The sequence below is a fragment of the Cetorhinus maximus genome, chromosome 7 (assembly GCF_964194155.1).
Source record: "Cetorhinus maximus chromosome 7, sCetMax3.hap1.1, whole genome shotgun sequence".
In the NCBI taxonomy this organism is placed as follows: Eukaryota; Metazoa; Chordata; class Chondrichthyes; order Lamniformes; family Cetorhinidae; genus Cetorhinus; species Cetorhinus maximus.
This window is the reverse complement of record NC_135885.1, coordinates 22,463,846-22,479,027: the sequence shown is the minus strand read 5'-3', so window position 1 is coordinate 22,479,027 and position 15,182 is coordinate 22,463,846. Positions and strand designations below refer to the sequence as shown.

The 15,182-nt window shown below is 39.6% G+C and overlaps 1 protein-coding gene across 4 annotated transcripts in view; it reads right to left on the bottom strand.

The window, feature by feature from the left end:
• Positions 1-15,182, bottom strand: part of tmem131 (transmembrane protein 131) — a 169,708-nt gene that overhangs the window by 72,262 nt on the left and 82,264 nt on the right. For all 4 annotated transcript variants that reach the window (XM_078545156.1, XM_078545159.1, XM_078545158.1 and 1 more), the window contains 2 exons: positions 2,790-2,913; positions 392-508 (listed from right to left, as the gene is read on the bottom strand). In XM_078545156.1, coding sequence (XP_078401282.1) covers positions 392-508; positions 2,790-2,913 — 241 coding nt within the window. The remainder of the gene's footprint in view (positions 1-391; positions 509-2,789; positions 2,914-15,182) is intronic.

Here is a 15,182-nt window from a genome sequence, read left to right as displayed (position 1 = left end):
TGCCAAAGGTGAGCACTTTTTAAAAAAAGTCAAAATACTTCATGGTTGCAGTGTTGTTTCAAACAAGTTGAGCTTGAAATCCCTCATGCTATGATTTGCCCACAAAAATGCCTTCTCTCAACTGGTTGAAGAACGCACCGAGAGGAGACAAGACTCTTAGTTGATGTGGAAGTAGTACCAAAAATGCCTGTTGATCATACCAGGCAACATTGCTGCTCACTGAATGAATGGAAATGCACAAGGAGAGATTTGAAATTTAGAAAGTTTGGCTTGGGGGGGGGGGGGGGAGGAAATCGAAGAAATTCAGGTATTAAAAGTCTACTTCAGTTAAAACTTTGAATCAAGCTACATTATCTCAAGCACTAAAAAAAATAAAGTCTTTCTTTCTTACCTGGTACGTAAATACCCCATGAAGTGATGTATTAATAAATAAAGTATTTTCTACATTTCCCACTACTCTTGCAAGAAAAACTACATCAAAAGATGTGTTTCCTCCTGGTGGAATAATCTAGGCAAAATCAAAAATATGAATTAGTTTATATGATTATTAGTTTATGGTGTAGCTGTTACCAATTCTATTCCTTACTATAGTTGCACAATTAGATTTGCATCAGACGTTATTGTGGCAGCCAAAATAGTTAGAATTAGAATTTGTCATTTCATAAGCACAATGCTTAATGTTCACAAGAGAAACTGAGTCAATCTAAAGAGGAAGAGTTTGGGGTTTGGTGAGGGCCTGGAAGAGAAAAACTATTTTGCAACATTATATGTAATCTGTCAGTATTAGTAAGGCACATTGAATACTACCATCTCAGCCTTACCAGCCAAGTTGTACTTGCTCTACTGCTAATTACACTATTTGAAACAGAAAATGTACAGCACAAAGGGAGGCCACTACACAAGTTCTTATGCCCGTGCAGTGATCAAGTTTGGAGGAACCCCAAGGTGTCCGAGTCTGTCTATTTGAACAAGACCTGGCCACACACTGGAGCCTCAATTTGTAAACCAATCACTGGAAATGAAAATTGTTACAGTTTCTGTAACAAAAAATAGTTGCATAAATCCAGTTGTTTTTCTAAATTTTTGATGGTGCATTATGCAGAACTTATACTGTTTGTTAAGCAAACATGGAAATGTTATCAGATCAATTTTCAAATTCAATCACCTAAACATTACAAACAACCTAGGTGATAACAAGCCTTCAAAATTCCACTAACCTACTGGAGAATTCCCTTCGAAAACTAAGAATCAATATTATTCATTACAACAGTTAAGTTTGTGGTGAAGGAAACTATTGCAATGAAAAATACTGTAGGGGACTGGACCCTATTTATGTGCAGCTTCCACATATGCAAACATTTATACACTACTTCAACCAACTGACATATTATATACAGTATATACAGGCATTAATGCTCAAACGTAGTTTGATCTCTGTTGCATACAATCAATAAATTCCCATGTTTCAAAATTGGAAATGCTAGGAGTATGTGAGTCAAATATTTAGTACAACTTGGCTGCTATTGCTACAATGGTACTAAATGCACTTAGCACATGTTGGCAGGCTGGTTATAAAAAAGGGCACAAAATACTCCCCAAACAAGCAAGCTCCATGTGCTTCGCTTGTGCAACAATGTTTGATAAATATTCACTTACAAATCTTAGTGATGACATAACTACCACACTTAAACAAATTTGGAGTCTGGTGACCTCTTGGTGAACCATAACTTCTACAATTAATAGTGATGCTGGCAGATAGTCTCCATTACTTGCACAGTAAATTAAAATTAGTACATTCAACATTTGTCCCCTCCCACGCCTTGTCAAAATATTATACCACAGCTGAATTAATTATGGACAAAAAAAATCTTGAACGTTTGGACTACCCGACAAAATTAGTAACTCTAGTTATGAAAATATGCAAGTGAAAAAGAATAATCATTACCTTTCAGTAAATCAAAGCCCTTCAATAATAAAATTTGAAGGATTTTCTAGTTTTAACAGCATTTCAAAGTAATTCAATAATACCACAGACAACAGGTCAGAAGGAGACCATTTTGCCCATCAAGTCTGGGCCTGGTCTTCACTAGAGCAACTCAAAGCTAATCAATCACTCTTTTCCCATGACTGTCATTTCCTCCTCTTCAAATACTTTCCAATTTTCCTGTACAGACACAATGGTCTCAGCCTCTACCACTTCATAGTAAAACATTTTATGCTCCAATAACCTTGCTGCATATTTCATAAATTGAGAACCTTCATTTAATCATCTCTGCTCCAATAGAAATAGCCCCAGTATCACAAGTCTCCCTACATAGCCATAATTTTCCCATTCCTGGTATTATCATGGGTGAATATATGATGCGATGTTCCTTCCATAATGGAATGGTAAAAGCTATACATGGCACTAAGTGCGACCTAAAGAAATATGCAAATTTATTGCTTTGCTAAAATACAAATCTGTAACCTATTTCAGTGGTTTAAAAATGCTTAAAACATTCATGTCATTGCATTCCAAGCAGCACTGCAAAAGATAATTAAAATACGTGCAGCCAGCCACGTACCCTATTTTCTTCCTGGCACGGCAAACATTTTCATTTGCAGTCATTGCAAGTGATGCAAACAGTTTTCATAAAGTTACATATTTTCCCTTATGGCATGTTCTGGCTACAGATTAACTTCATATGTTGCGGAGAATAGAAATCTCAGATCTTCACCAATGTACACATGACGAAGGTAATGATTATTCCTGCAGCTATTTCAACAAATGCAAAATACAAAGTTCTTACCCTATTTTGAAAAAATGATGCATGAAAGTGTGATGTTGTTGCTGATATTGATACTAAAATTATTGTTTCTTCTGTGCTGGGGTTGTGCAAGTATACTTTTTCCATTTTTGGCATTCCCACTGGCCTGTGAAGGCAAACAGATATATAACCATTAAGTCATCAGCATCACAAGAGATCCACTAGTCAAGTTCGCCACAAACAAAGTACACGCTAGCACCTTTAGTGTAGCAAAAAATTCAAGGTACTTTATAGGCAGGTTGCTTTATCACAGACTTATGTTTACAGCTATTTAAAACTCCTGTACAAGTAGCAGAGCTGTGTAATAGAATATTACACTACGCTTGTTCCCAGAATTTGACATGGAAGTAACCGATCACATTACAAGTGCTCATTGGTGAAAAGTAAATCCTTAGCCAGTTTCATAATTCAGATCAGTTTGCTTGCTTCAGTCACTATAAAAAGGGACCAGGCATGAAGTTATGTGGGGCTTTCTTCCTACTTCTATGGACCCAATAGGTGTCAAAGTTTAACACAAATGAATTCAAATGATCTTGGTAATCTACTCGCACATCAGAATATTTCAAATGCATAATAATTTCAAGGACACCATAAATTTGATACAATTCCAGTTTAAAACAAATTTACTCAAACACAAACTTTCATGCAAGCCATGGATTGCCCACAATGCTCCCTATCTCAGTCAAGGTCATCTGGCAAAACACTGGAGAGAGAGGAGAGAAAACTTATTTGTTTAAACACTTAAAATGAAAAGCAAACCTGCTCAGGTCACTTTCACACATCCCAATTAATTAGAGGCAAATGGTAGGAAAACAAGTCATCTTGCATATGGGAAGATAATTAGGCATTTATTAAGGAAATCACTCAAAAACAATTACATTGTATTTTTTTGCTGCTATGCTGAATTCTTGAACTTCATGAAAGGCAATCTAGAATTGAGGTGATAGAGGCAACACCTTTAAAAGGACACGATTCTTACATTAAGTAGTATTCCTGAACTCATAGTTGCTGCATAATATGTAATTGTCAAGTCGTAAGATACTGCTTTATATTCTACTGAAAATTAAAGTATGCAAAAAAATGACATGCAACTTCAAAATCATTCACCCTTATTTTGATTTGATGCAATTGCATAGGAAGTATTCAAATCTTAGCATATTTTCTGGATTAGGCAAAATGGAATTAACGGTGTCTTATTAAAATAAAATGCTTAATCTCACAAAAATATTAGTCAACACAGAATTATACAGTAGGCCTTGAAGAAGTGGGTTTTTCAGCCCACTTGATCTCCTAATAAGGACTTCAAGCTCAAATGATCTTTTAAAAAAAAAAGTACATTTCCATCATGGCATCCAACAGCATGGTAAAACGGGTCTACGGATTTCTTCCGCTGGAAGACTGCGATCCATGCAGCAGACTCATATGAAGTCTCTCTGCAATCATTTCCCAATCTCAACTCATCCTAACCTTGATCCCAGTCAATTTTACTTTGCTTGCAAAATGATTACATCACAGTGACACTCATCTCCTTGCACTATGAATGCTGTACAATCAAAAACAAGTGTTTTTTTATTCATTCATGGGATGTGGGCATCACTGGCTAGGCCATTTGTTGCCCATCCATAATTGCCCTTAAGGTGGTGGTGAGCTGCCTTCTTGAACTGCTGCAGTCCATGTGGTGTAGGGACACCCACAGTGCTGTTAGGGAGGGAGTTCCACAATTTTGACCCAGTGACAGTGAAGGAATGGCGATATATTTCCAAGTCAGGACGGTGAGTGGCTCGGAGGGGAACTTCCAGGTGGTGGTGCTCCAATGTGTCTGCTGCCCTTGTCCTTTTAAATGGTAGCAGTCGTGGGTTTGGAAGGTGCTGCCTAAGGAGCCTTGGTGAGTTCCTGCAGCGCATCTTGTAGATGGCACAGACTGTGCATCGGTGGTGGAGGGGGTGCCAATCAAGGAGGTTGTGCCTTGTAGATGGTGGACGGGCATTGGGAAGTCAGTTGGTGAGTTCCTCGTGACAGGATTTCTAGCTTCTGACCTGCTCTTGTAGCCACAGTATTTACATGGTTAGTTCAGTTCAGTTCCTGGTCAATGGTGACCCATAGGATGTTAAAGTGGGGGGTTCAGCAGTGGTAACGCCATTGAATGTCAACAGGCAATGTTTAGATTCTCTCTTGTTGGAGATGGTCATTGCCTGGCACTTGTATCACAACTATTGCTTGCCACTCATCAGCCCAAGCCTGGATATTGTCCATGTCTTGCTTATCACAAAACTATCATTTTTCATAATATTATTGTGAGATATTGTAAAGTATCCATGTGCGTGAGAGAAAACTAAATTAGACAGATAGACTGCAAGGTTGAAATTATCAAAGCAGTTAGGTGTAAAAGGGAATTTGAAATGCTAATGAGTGAGTTAGGGTAAAGTCAGCAGATAGGGTGAATGAAATTCGCAATTTTAGAGTAAGGGAAAAGTTGTTGGATTTTCAAAGAGACAAAGGTTTTTACGACTGGCAAGATAAATAGGATGTTATGACATGGCAGATGTGTGCCAGGCAGTCCAAATCCACAAGGGAAACCTGGTTACCCTATCACAACCATTTTGCAATTTGTATTTATTATGAGATGTGTGCACTGAATTCAGAAGCAGTGAGCCATCTAGGATGTTTAGAGATTTAAAAAATCAAAATATTTATTAACAAAAAAGAATTCAAGCGCATATAGAAGACTACAATTACTTAATACTATAGCAACTCCTAAAATTCCTAATTAACCTGATTCCCAGTTACACACCCCTTTAGGGCAACAGTCCAAAACAGATTTGAGATTTTAAAAAGCCAGCAAGTTAACAGTACCTACTTGACATTGGGCTTCGAAATGGCTTTCTCCAACTTTAGTTACTGGACACAGACTTATGCAACAAATGGCTGGAGGCTTCAAGGCTGCTTCACACACTCCTGTTAGATCTTACATGGCCCCCAACATATAGCCCTTCGTTCTCCTTTATATGTTTCTCTCTTTAACATGTAAATTCCATTGCTCCATACATCTTTGGAACTATACATTTCCCATAATATAAAAGCTTTCATGTTGCCAACAACCTTTGGGAAAAATAAACACACTGCTTAGTCTTGCTTATCTGGCTAGTTGTAAACAGACAAACATCCCTTTGAAACCCAAACAATCCTTTTACTTATCTGAAAATGCAAATACCCTTCAAAGATTACATGCTAAGACAACATCCATGTTTACTCATTAGCATTTCAAATAATTTCTATACCTAGCTTCTTTTACTTTCAAGCTTGCAGTCTATCACTCAAAATATAATTAAATCACACAGACAGAACAATCTACACTCACACCTATAAAACCGACTTTACAACAAACCAAAAAAAAATGAAAATTATACTTTTGTAACAGGAGCAAGGTTATGATGTTGATTTTTCCCCAAAAGTGCTGACCATAATGATAACATTAAAAGATGTTCATGGAAAAAGTAAATTCCAAAGACATGGGGGAACAATGGAATTTACATATCAAAGAAGGAGGAAATATACTTAAGGGTGGATGGAATGCTGCGTGTGTGGCGTCGTGCGAGATCCGAAAGATACACTGTGAGAAACAGACTTGGGGAAGAGCCTCTAGCCACTTTGGTTACTGGAACAGCAGACTTCTGCAAAGTTGTGTTAAAAGCCTTTGAAATTCCACTGTTGAGTGGGTGCTTCTGGTAACCTTGCTGGATTGTCTCTATAAATTTAAAATATATTTTGAACTGTTGCCTTAAAAAAAGAGGGGGTGTGTCACTGGGACTCTGGTTAATTAGGTACTTTTGGAATTGTTATAATATTAAGTAACTGTGATCTTGTGTGTGTTTGATTCTGTGTTAAAAAAAGTTTTAATTTAATTTTTTTAAATCTCTGATGGTGTTAGTGGACTCATTACTTCTGAATTCTGTGCACAAACCTTCTGGTAATAAATACAAATTACAAAACCATTATGATAGTGTGGCCAAGTTTCCCTTGTGGATTTGGTCAGCCTGGCAAATATCACTTGCCTATCATAACATGCTACTTTTGGACATGGACTGCTTCAGTATGAGTCGTTGCAAATGGTGCTGAACATTTTGTGCAATCAGCAGCGAACATCCCCACTTCTGAACTTCTGGAAAAAAGGTCACTGATGTAGCTGAAAATGGTTGGGCCTAGGACACTACCCTGAAGGGCTCCTACAGCGATGTCCTGGAACTGAGATGATTGACCTCCAACAACCATAACCATTTTCCTTTGTGCTCGGTATAATGCCAACCAGTGGAGAGTTTTCCCTGATTCCCATTGACTCTAGTTCTGCTGGGGCTCCTTGATGCCACACCTTGGTCAAATGCTGCACTGATGTCAAGGCCAGTTACTCACCTCACCTCTGGAGGTCAGCTCTTTTGTCCATGTTTGAACCAAGGCTATAACGAGGTCAGATACTGAGTGACCCTGCTGGAACCCAAACTGAGCAGTGAACAAATTGTTGGTAAGCAAGTGCTGCTTGATAGCGCTGTTGATAACCCCTATCACTTTACTGATGATCGAATGTAGGCTGATAGGGTGGTAATTGGCCAGGTTAGATTTGTCCTGCTTTGAGTACAGGACATACCTGAGCAATTTTCCATATTGCTAGGTAGATGCCAATGTTGTAGCTGTACTGGAACAGCTTGGCTAGGGGCATGGCAAGTTCTGGAGCACAAGTTCTCAGTATTATTGCTGGAATACTGTCAGGGCCCATAGCCTTTGCGGTATCCAGTGCCTTCAACCATTTCTTGATATTACATGGAGGGAATCAAACTGGCTGAAAACTGGCATCTGTGATGCTGAGGTCCTCCAGAGGAAGCAGAGATGGATCATCCACTCAAACACTTCTGGGTGAAGATTATTGCAAGTGCTTCAGCCTCATCTTTTGCAATGATGCGGTGGGCTTCTCCATCATTGAGGATGGGGATGTTTATGGAGCCTCCTCCTCCAGTGAGTTGTTTAATTGTCCATCACCCTTCACAACTGGATGTGGCAGGACTGTGGGGCTTAGATCTGATCAGTTGGTTGCTGAATTGCTTAGCTCTGTCTATCACTTGCTGCTTATGCTGTTTGACACGCAAGTAGCCCTGTGTTGTAGCTTCACCAGGTTGACACTCCATTTTTAGGTATGCCTGGTGCTGCTCTTGGCATGCCTTCCTGCACTCTCCAATAAACTAGCGTTGATCCCCCATCCTGCCATTACCACCAAGTCAGGGGATATGTCGTACCACGAGATTACACATTGTGGTCAAGTACAATTCTGCTGCCCCACAGTGCCTCACAGTTGCCCAGTCTCAAGTTGCTGGATCTGTTCAAAATCTATCCCATGTAGCACAGTGGTAGTCCCACACAACACATTGGAGGGTATCCCCAATAAGAACTCAGGATTTCGTCTCCACAAGGACTGTGTGGTGGTCACTGTCATGGTACTGTACTGATACTGTCATGGACAGATGCATCTGCAGCAGGCAGTTTAGTGAGGAGTTCAAGTATGTTTTTCCCTCTTGTTGGTTCTCTCACCACACTGTAAACCCAGTCTAGCAGCTATGTCCTTTAGGGCTCAGCCAGCTCTGTCTGTAGTGGTGCTACCGAGCAACTCTTGGTGATGGACATTGAAGACCCCACCCACAGTACATTCTACGCCTTTGCCACCTTTAGTGTTTCCTCCAAGTGGTGTTGAATGTGGAGGAGTGCTGATTCATCAGTGAGGGGGACAGTACATGGTAATCAGCAGGAGGTTTCCTTGCCCAAATTTGACCTGGTGCCATGAGACTTCATGGGTCCAGGACTTAATTGCCAATTTCTGTACATTCAGATATGTATTTCTCCAGTTTTCCAATCAAGCTCAAATTATTTTTAAAAAGTACTGTATACATCTTCAGCTCAAAATTAGTTAAATTTTACGTTCTGAACTGATGGGTTTGTGTCAACCCCATTAGGTCCTTGCACAGTAAGCAAAGGATTAATAACTTGCATGTACATAGTGCCTTTTGATAGGAAAATGTCCCAAGGTGCTTCACAGGGACTCAATTAGACAAAAAAATTGACATAACCACTGGATGTATACATTGTGCACGCACAGTCAAACTTAAACAGAAATGGTGGGGAGGGTATTAGTGGGGGAAAGAGATACTCAGACATTGATTAACCCACAGATGTGAAATTCCATATTAAAAGTTTGCTGTATTCTACATACATATTTTAACATTCAATAATTACAGCTATTGGTTCAAAAGGAATAAAGACAAAATGCTGAAGACAGTCAGTACGTCTGGCAGCATTGGCGGCGAGAGAGAGAGACACACACAGACAGACAGACAGAGTTAATATTTCAGGTTGATGATCTTTTACCAGTTTTGATGAAAGATCATTAACCTGAAGCATTAACTCTGGCTCACTCTCCACAGATCCTGCCAGATGCTGAGTATTTTCAGCATTCGGTTTTTAATTTCAGATTTCCAACATTTGCAGTGTTTTGCTATTGGGTTTCTATAGGATTTTTATCCTGAGACATGTCCTTGTTGCCAGATGTTCTGTCCTCAGTGAATAGGCTTTGCAATGCTGTGATGAGTGCACTCTTGTGTACAAAGAAACAGGTCCTTTAAGCTAAAACCTTAAGGTAAGCCAAAGAAAAAAAATGAGGAAGACAATGAATCTAATCTAGAGCACCAATTTACTTACTAAATACTTGCATGATATGGAAGTGCACCACAAAGGAGTGTAAGACACTGGTTTGAGTGCACACTTTACACTCCCAAATTCCTAATCTCCGACATCAGAATAAAGCACATAAAACTGTCCAGGAATGCGCAATCGAAAGAAGTTCTGCTCTTCTCTCCGATACGGTTCTCCATCACTTCTGTCTTGCTATAGAATTAGAATGGTGATTACAAGCACACGAGGCAGTCATTTGGCCTGTCATGTCTATGCGGATCTCTGCAAGAGCAATTCACCTAGTGCTATCCCTTCCCCGCAATCTTGCAGATTTTTCCTCTTCAGATAGCAATCAATTCTCTTTCAAACATCATGCTTGAATCTGCCTCCACCACACCCTCAGACTGTGTAGTCCAGATCCTAACCACTTGCTGTGTGAAAAAGTTTTAATTTCATGTCGCCATTGCTTCTTTTGCCTATTACCTTAAATCTGTGCCCTCTGGTTCTCATTCCTCACCCCAGAATCACACTCATTAATCTTTTCTGCATGCTCTCTAAAGCCTTCACATCCTTCGAGTGTGATGCCCAGAACTGGACACAATAGTCCAGTTGAGGCTGAACCAGTGTTTTTGTTTCTCACAAGGGTACAAAAGCAAGGAAGTTATGCCCCTATTTATATTAACCGTGCTCTCACCCTGCCTTGTCACCTTCAAATGATAGTCCCCAAAGTCCCTCTGGACCTTGTTTAGAATTGCGCACTATTTTATATTGCCTCTCCCCATTTTTCCTACCAAACTAAACCACTTCACACTTGTTCACCTTTGTTGCTGATTTCTATTTCTCTTCCTGTGTTTCACCAGGTCCCATCATCACCCCCTTTGGCCTTGCACTGTGAAACCTTTCATCATTTAATCTCTCCTGCCTTTCACCTGATCACAGGCCACTTTCACTTTTATTAAAATTCAATCACAGGATGTGGGCTTCACTAGCTGGGCCAACATTTATTGCTCATCCCTAGTTGCCCTCGAGAAAGTGGCAGTGATGAGCTGCTGCCTTGAACTGCTGCAGTCCATGTGGTGTAGGTACACCCACAGTGCTGTTAGGAAGAGAGTACCAGGATTCTGACCCAGTGAATAACGGTGATAAATTTCCAAGTCAGAGTAACAAGTGCCTTGGAGGGGGAATTCCAGGTGGTGATGGTGTTCCCATCTATCTGCTGCCCTTGTCCTTCTAGATGGTAGAGGTCGTGAGTTTGGAAGGTGCTGTCGAAAGAGCTTTGGTGAATTCCTGCAGCGCATCTTGTAGATGGCACACACTGCTGCTACTGTGTGCCGGTGCTGGAGGGAGTGAATGTTTGTGGATGTGGTGCCAATCAAGTGGGCTGCTTTGTCCTGGATGGTGTCAAGCTTCTTGGGTGTTGTGGGAGCTGCACTCATCCAGGCAAGTGCAGAGTATTCCATCACACTCCTGACTTGTGCCTTGTAGATGGTGGTCAGGCTTTTTTTTTTGGGGGGGGGGGGGGGAGATGGGATGTCAGGAGGGGAGTTACTCGCCGCATGATCCCTAACCTCTGTCCTGCTTTTGTGGCCAGTATTTACATCGCTAGCCCAGTTAAGTTTCTGATCAATGGTAACCCCCAGGATGTTGATAGTGGGGGATTCAGTGATGGTAATGCCATTGAACTTCAAGCAGCGATGGTTGGATTCTCTTGTTGCAGATGGTCATTGTTTGACACTTGTGTGGCACGAATGTTACTTGCCACTTGTCAGCCCAAGCCTGGATATTGTCCAAGTCTTGCTGCATTTGGACATGGACTCAAAAACTTACTACATTGGTAATTTTTCCCAGTTAGGATGAAAGGTCACAGGCCTGAAATGTTTCAGTTTACCATTTTCTGTTATTGTTAAAACAGACAAATGCTATTGTTGCAAATATGCTAGCCCCCCCAAACTAAGAAACACACAATTTAAACCTAGTCAGCTTGCACCATGTGACCACAACATCATAAAGCAAGTTAACTTCAAACAAAACTGAACTCAGCAAACATGAAATCTACAGCCAAATACCCTACATCATTTTAACCCAGTCAATACCTGTAATCTCTGGATGGGAAAATGTGCTGAATTGAGCAAGAGCAGTCTGCCACATAATATTTAAATCAGAAATCCCTTGGCACACCACACGTGTAGAAGCACAATACCCCAAAATTAAGTCAGATTTTCAGACGCAATTCCAATTTCAGTCTTAGTGGGGTAAGCGAGGGAATACACCAGGCATATGCAAGTACTTTCACCCTTCCGTTTTAAAAAACAATTTTAAAAAAGTTAGAAGATATTTGAGAGCAGTCTGCCTTATCAAATATTTCCTAGCAGCTGGTTCAAAAAGCTATATCGACAAGAATCCCTGGAACAGTTCCATTTTCTCACTGTCGGAAACCGAACAGAAATTTCAAAGTGAAATGAGAAAGAGGAGGAATAAAATATTACTTCAACAGCACTTTTTCTTCAAAAGGCTGTATGTCCAGTAAGATTTTTACATCACCAGAAGCATATTCAGATTAAATGGAGATGTAAAATATGGACAAAAATCAGGACTGAATAGTATGAAGCTTCTGCAGCATTTTAAAAAGATCAGCTATTAATTTTGCTCCAATGTTATCTTGTAACAAGTGAATATTTTCCTGTAGCAATACTTTTATTGCTTCTCTTCCTCATATACAATTCCCATACCTTGTTGAAACTGGCAGTATATAGCCAGCTTGCCCTACAGCTTGTAGATGGTTTAAATTCTTGGTCCAGCAGAGTTATCCTACAGGGCAGGTGGTCTATTGCAGACTGTTATTTGGCACAGACTTCAACTCTAGAATGCTCTGTACCAATTATCAAGTTTAAATTAGTTATTCTTCATTTGTTTTATTTCTCTCAGCAAAGCTGACAAAATGACCACTAACATAGGATAATTAGATTATAGGTGCTGTACACAGGGCAAATGAAAGAAAAGTCATATTCTATGATTTTGAAGTGCTTACATATTCTATTTAAATCATTTCATCTACAAAGCAGAATTTAGTTCATTTTCCCAAATTATCCCATACAAACAACAATTTACAATGACCATTTGACCAATGAATAATTGAGCAAGGCTAACAAGGCGAAGTTCAACGTTAAACAGTCTATAGTGCAGCTAGTGTTTCGCAAGTTAACTTGCGATAGTAATTCACTAATCAGAGCTTTATAATTCTCAAATAGTGGAGATACTCAAGATAGAAAGTAAACTCAGTAACTATGAAGAATGTTTTTATACAAGACTATTATTACATACGTGCATATTTAAAGTTGTGTGAAAGCAGAATAGTCATTCAAAATCAAGAAATTTGTTAATCCTGGTGCTAATTTTGTTTACGACCATGACAGGAGAGCATTAAGTCCCACTCAGTTATATTTATGTCCACCTGAGAATGAGTCATACTCTCAGCACCAAAATGTCAGCCAAGATTGCGTGCTTAAGTCTTGGAATGGAGCTTGAACCCATGAGCCAGCAGGCTCAGAGGCAAGTGCTACCACAGAGCCAAAGCTATTCAGGTGACATTCAATTAGAATGCTGACTAGACCATAAGACATAGAAGCAGAAATTAGACCAATCGGCCCATCGAGTCTGCTCCGCCATTCAATCATGGCTGATAAGTTTCTCAACCCCATTCTCCCGCCTTCTCCCCGTAACCTTTGATCCCCTTACCAATCAAGAACCTATCTATCTCGGTCTTAAATACACTCAATGACCTGGCCTCTACAGCCTTCTGTGGCAATGAATTCCATAGATTCACCACTCTCTGGCTAAAGAAGTTTCTCCTCATCTCTGTTCTAAAAAGTCTTCCCTTTACTCTGAGGCTGTGCCCTCGGGTCCTAGTCTCTTCTACTAATTGAAACATCTTCCCCAAGTCCACTCTATCCAGGCCTTTCAGTATTCTGTAAGTTTCAATCAGATCCGCCCCTCATCCTTCTAAACTCCATTGAGTATAGAGATGAGAGAGAGAGATATATAGTAATTTCATATTTTACTCAGTCAAATTCATTCTTGACTGGAATTGACAAGGGTTAAGTCTACATATCAAAATTTAGTGGAAGTTCTTCGTGACATATACAAAATAAAAACTGAATTTTACATTAAAATAGTTCTGCTAGGGCTAAGCACAACTCCACAAAGTTCCAGTTCAACCTTTTATGTTACTTTCTCACTCTGCACTAATCTCATTTCCCCAGCTTGTATTTTCCCCATCGTTATTGGTGCCTCGAGCAGTACTAAGTTATTATGGCTTTAATACACTGCACAGTAGAGAGAAAGTTAGCCAGTAATGTGTAGTGTCCATTTATGTTCTAGCAGTTTTATCTTTGGATTCATCTTGCTGCCATTGAGCACAGCTTTCCACACTGGAGAGCCATGCACAGCACTTCAAATAAAAACACAAACCATAGAAAGAAAATGGAAGATATAGTGTAGCATGGCTATAGCTCAAATCGTATTAGCACCCAAGCTGGTTAGTTAAGTTGGCCATCAGACTAGCCCTAGTCCAGAGTACTGGAGGGATTACTCACCATATACCCAGGGACACGAGTTAATTTGTTTTAATAAAGCAGCAAGTACCTGTAATCGAAAGCATGTTAGGAATTTCTATGACCCAAGTTTCCTGCCAATCTGAAGCAAATGAGATATACAAGGCTACACAAGTACCCTGAGACAATGTGACCCTTTTCTGAAAGCATGAGGTAAGTTTCTTTAGCTTTGAGTAATAAATTCATCTTTTAATCCACAGCCACAATTGGACACCACAAACAGTATAATTGCAGGTAATGTTATTAATTAAAAAACAAATAAAAAAAGAGGCACACCACTGAAGAACTCTTCCAGCACAATCTAAGAATGTTCCATCACAGAACCTGTCCATTTGATCCATCATGTCTGCATCAGTATTCTTTGCCACATTTAGTCAACTTCTCTAGTCCTATTTTTTCCTCATTCCACTTAGCATTCCTGTTTCTAAATCAGTTTTACAGATTGTTTCAATGTCATGGAATCAATAGCTTGTGGGAAGATTGTACATTTTCTTGAATTTGTGCACAAAAAATAATTCTAACCTCCCAATTAACTCATTAAAATTATGCCCTTTCATTATGAACTCACTGACCAATGGAAATAACTATCATACACACTATCAAAACTCAGTTTCAAGACTTCCATAGGTATACTTCAACCTTCTCAACTCCAGTGAAGGACTAGGCCCATAATTGAACCTTGAATTTTAAGTGACATCCAAGTGAATCCATGTTGTTTCCCTGATGCTTTTATATGTTTATTTAAAGAGTGCTGCTATAACTGTACACAGTACTCCATCTGTGACAAGGTCTTGTACAAATTCAACATCAGCTTTTTGTGTATTCTATGCCCCTACATATAAATCCCAAAAGATTCTGCTGGTTGTTTTTTTGGTCTATCTACTTGCACTGCCATGTTTAATGACTTGAGCATCTTCACACCATCATGGCTGTTCTATTTTAAATCTTGCCATTAAAAAGTATAGCCCTTTCTTTGATTTTCAGTTCCATATTACTTTGCATTACAGTACATCCGCAATACTTTGAGCCTATCCATGTCTTCCTACAGTCTTTAACA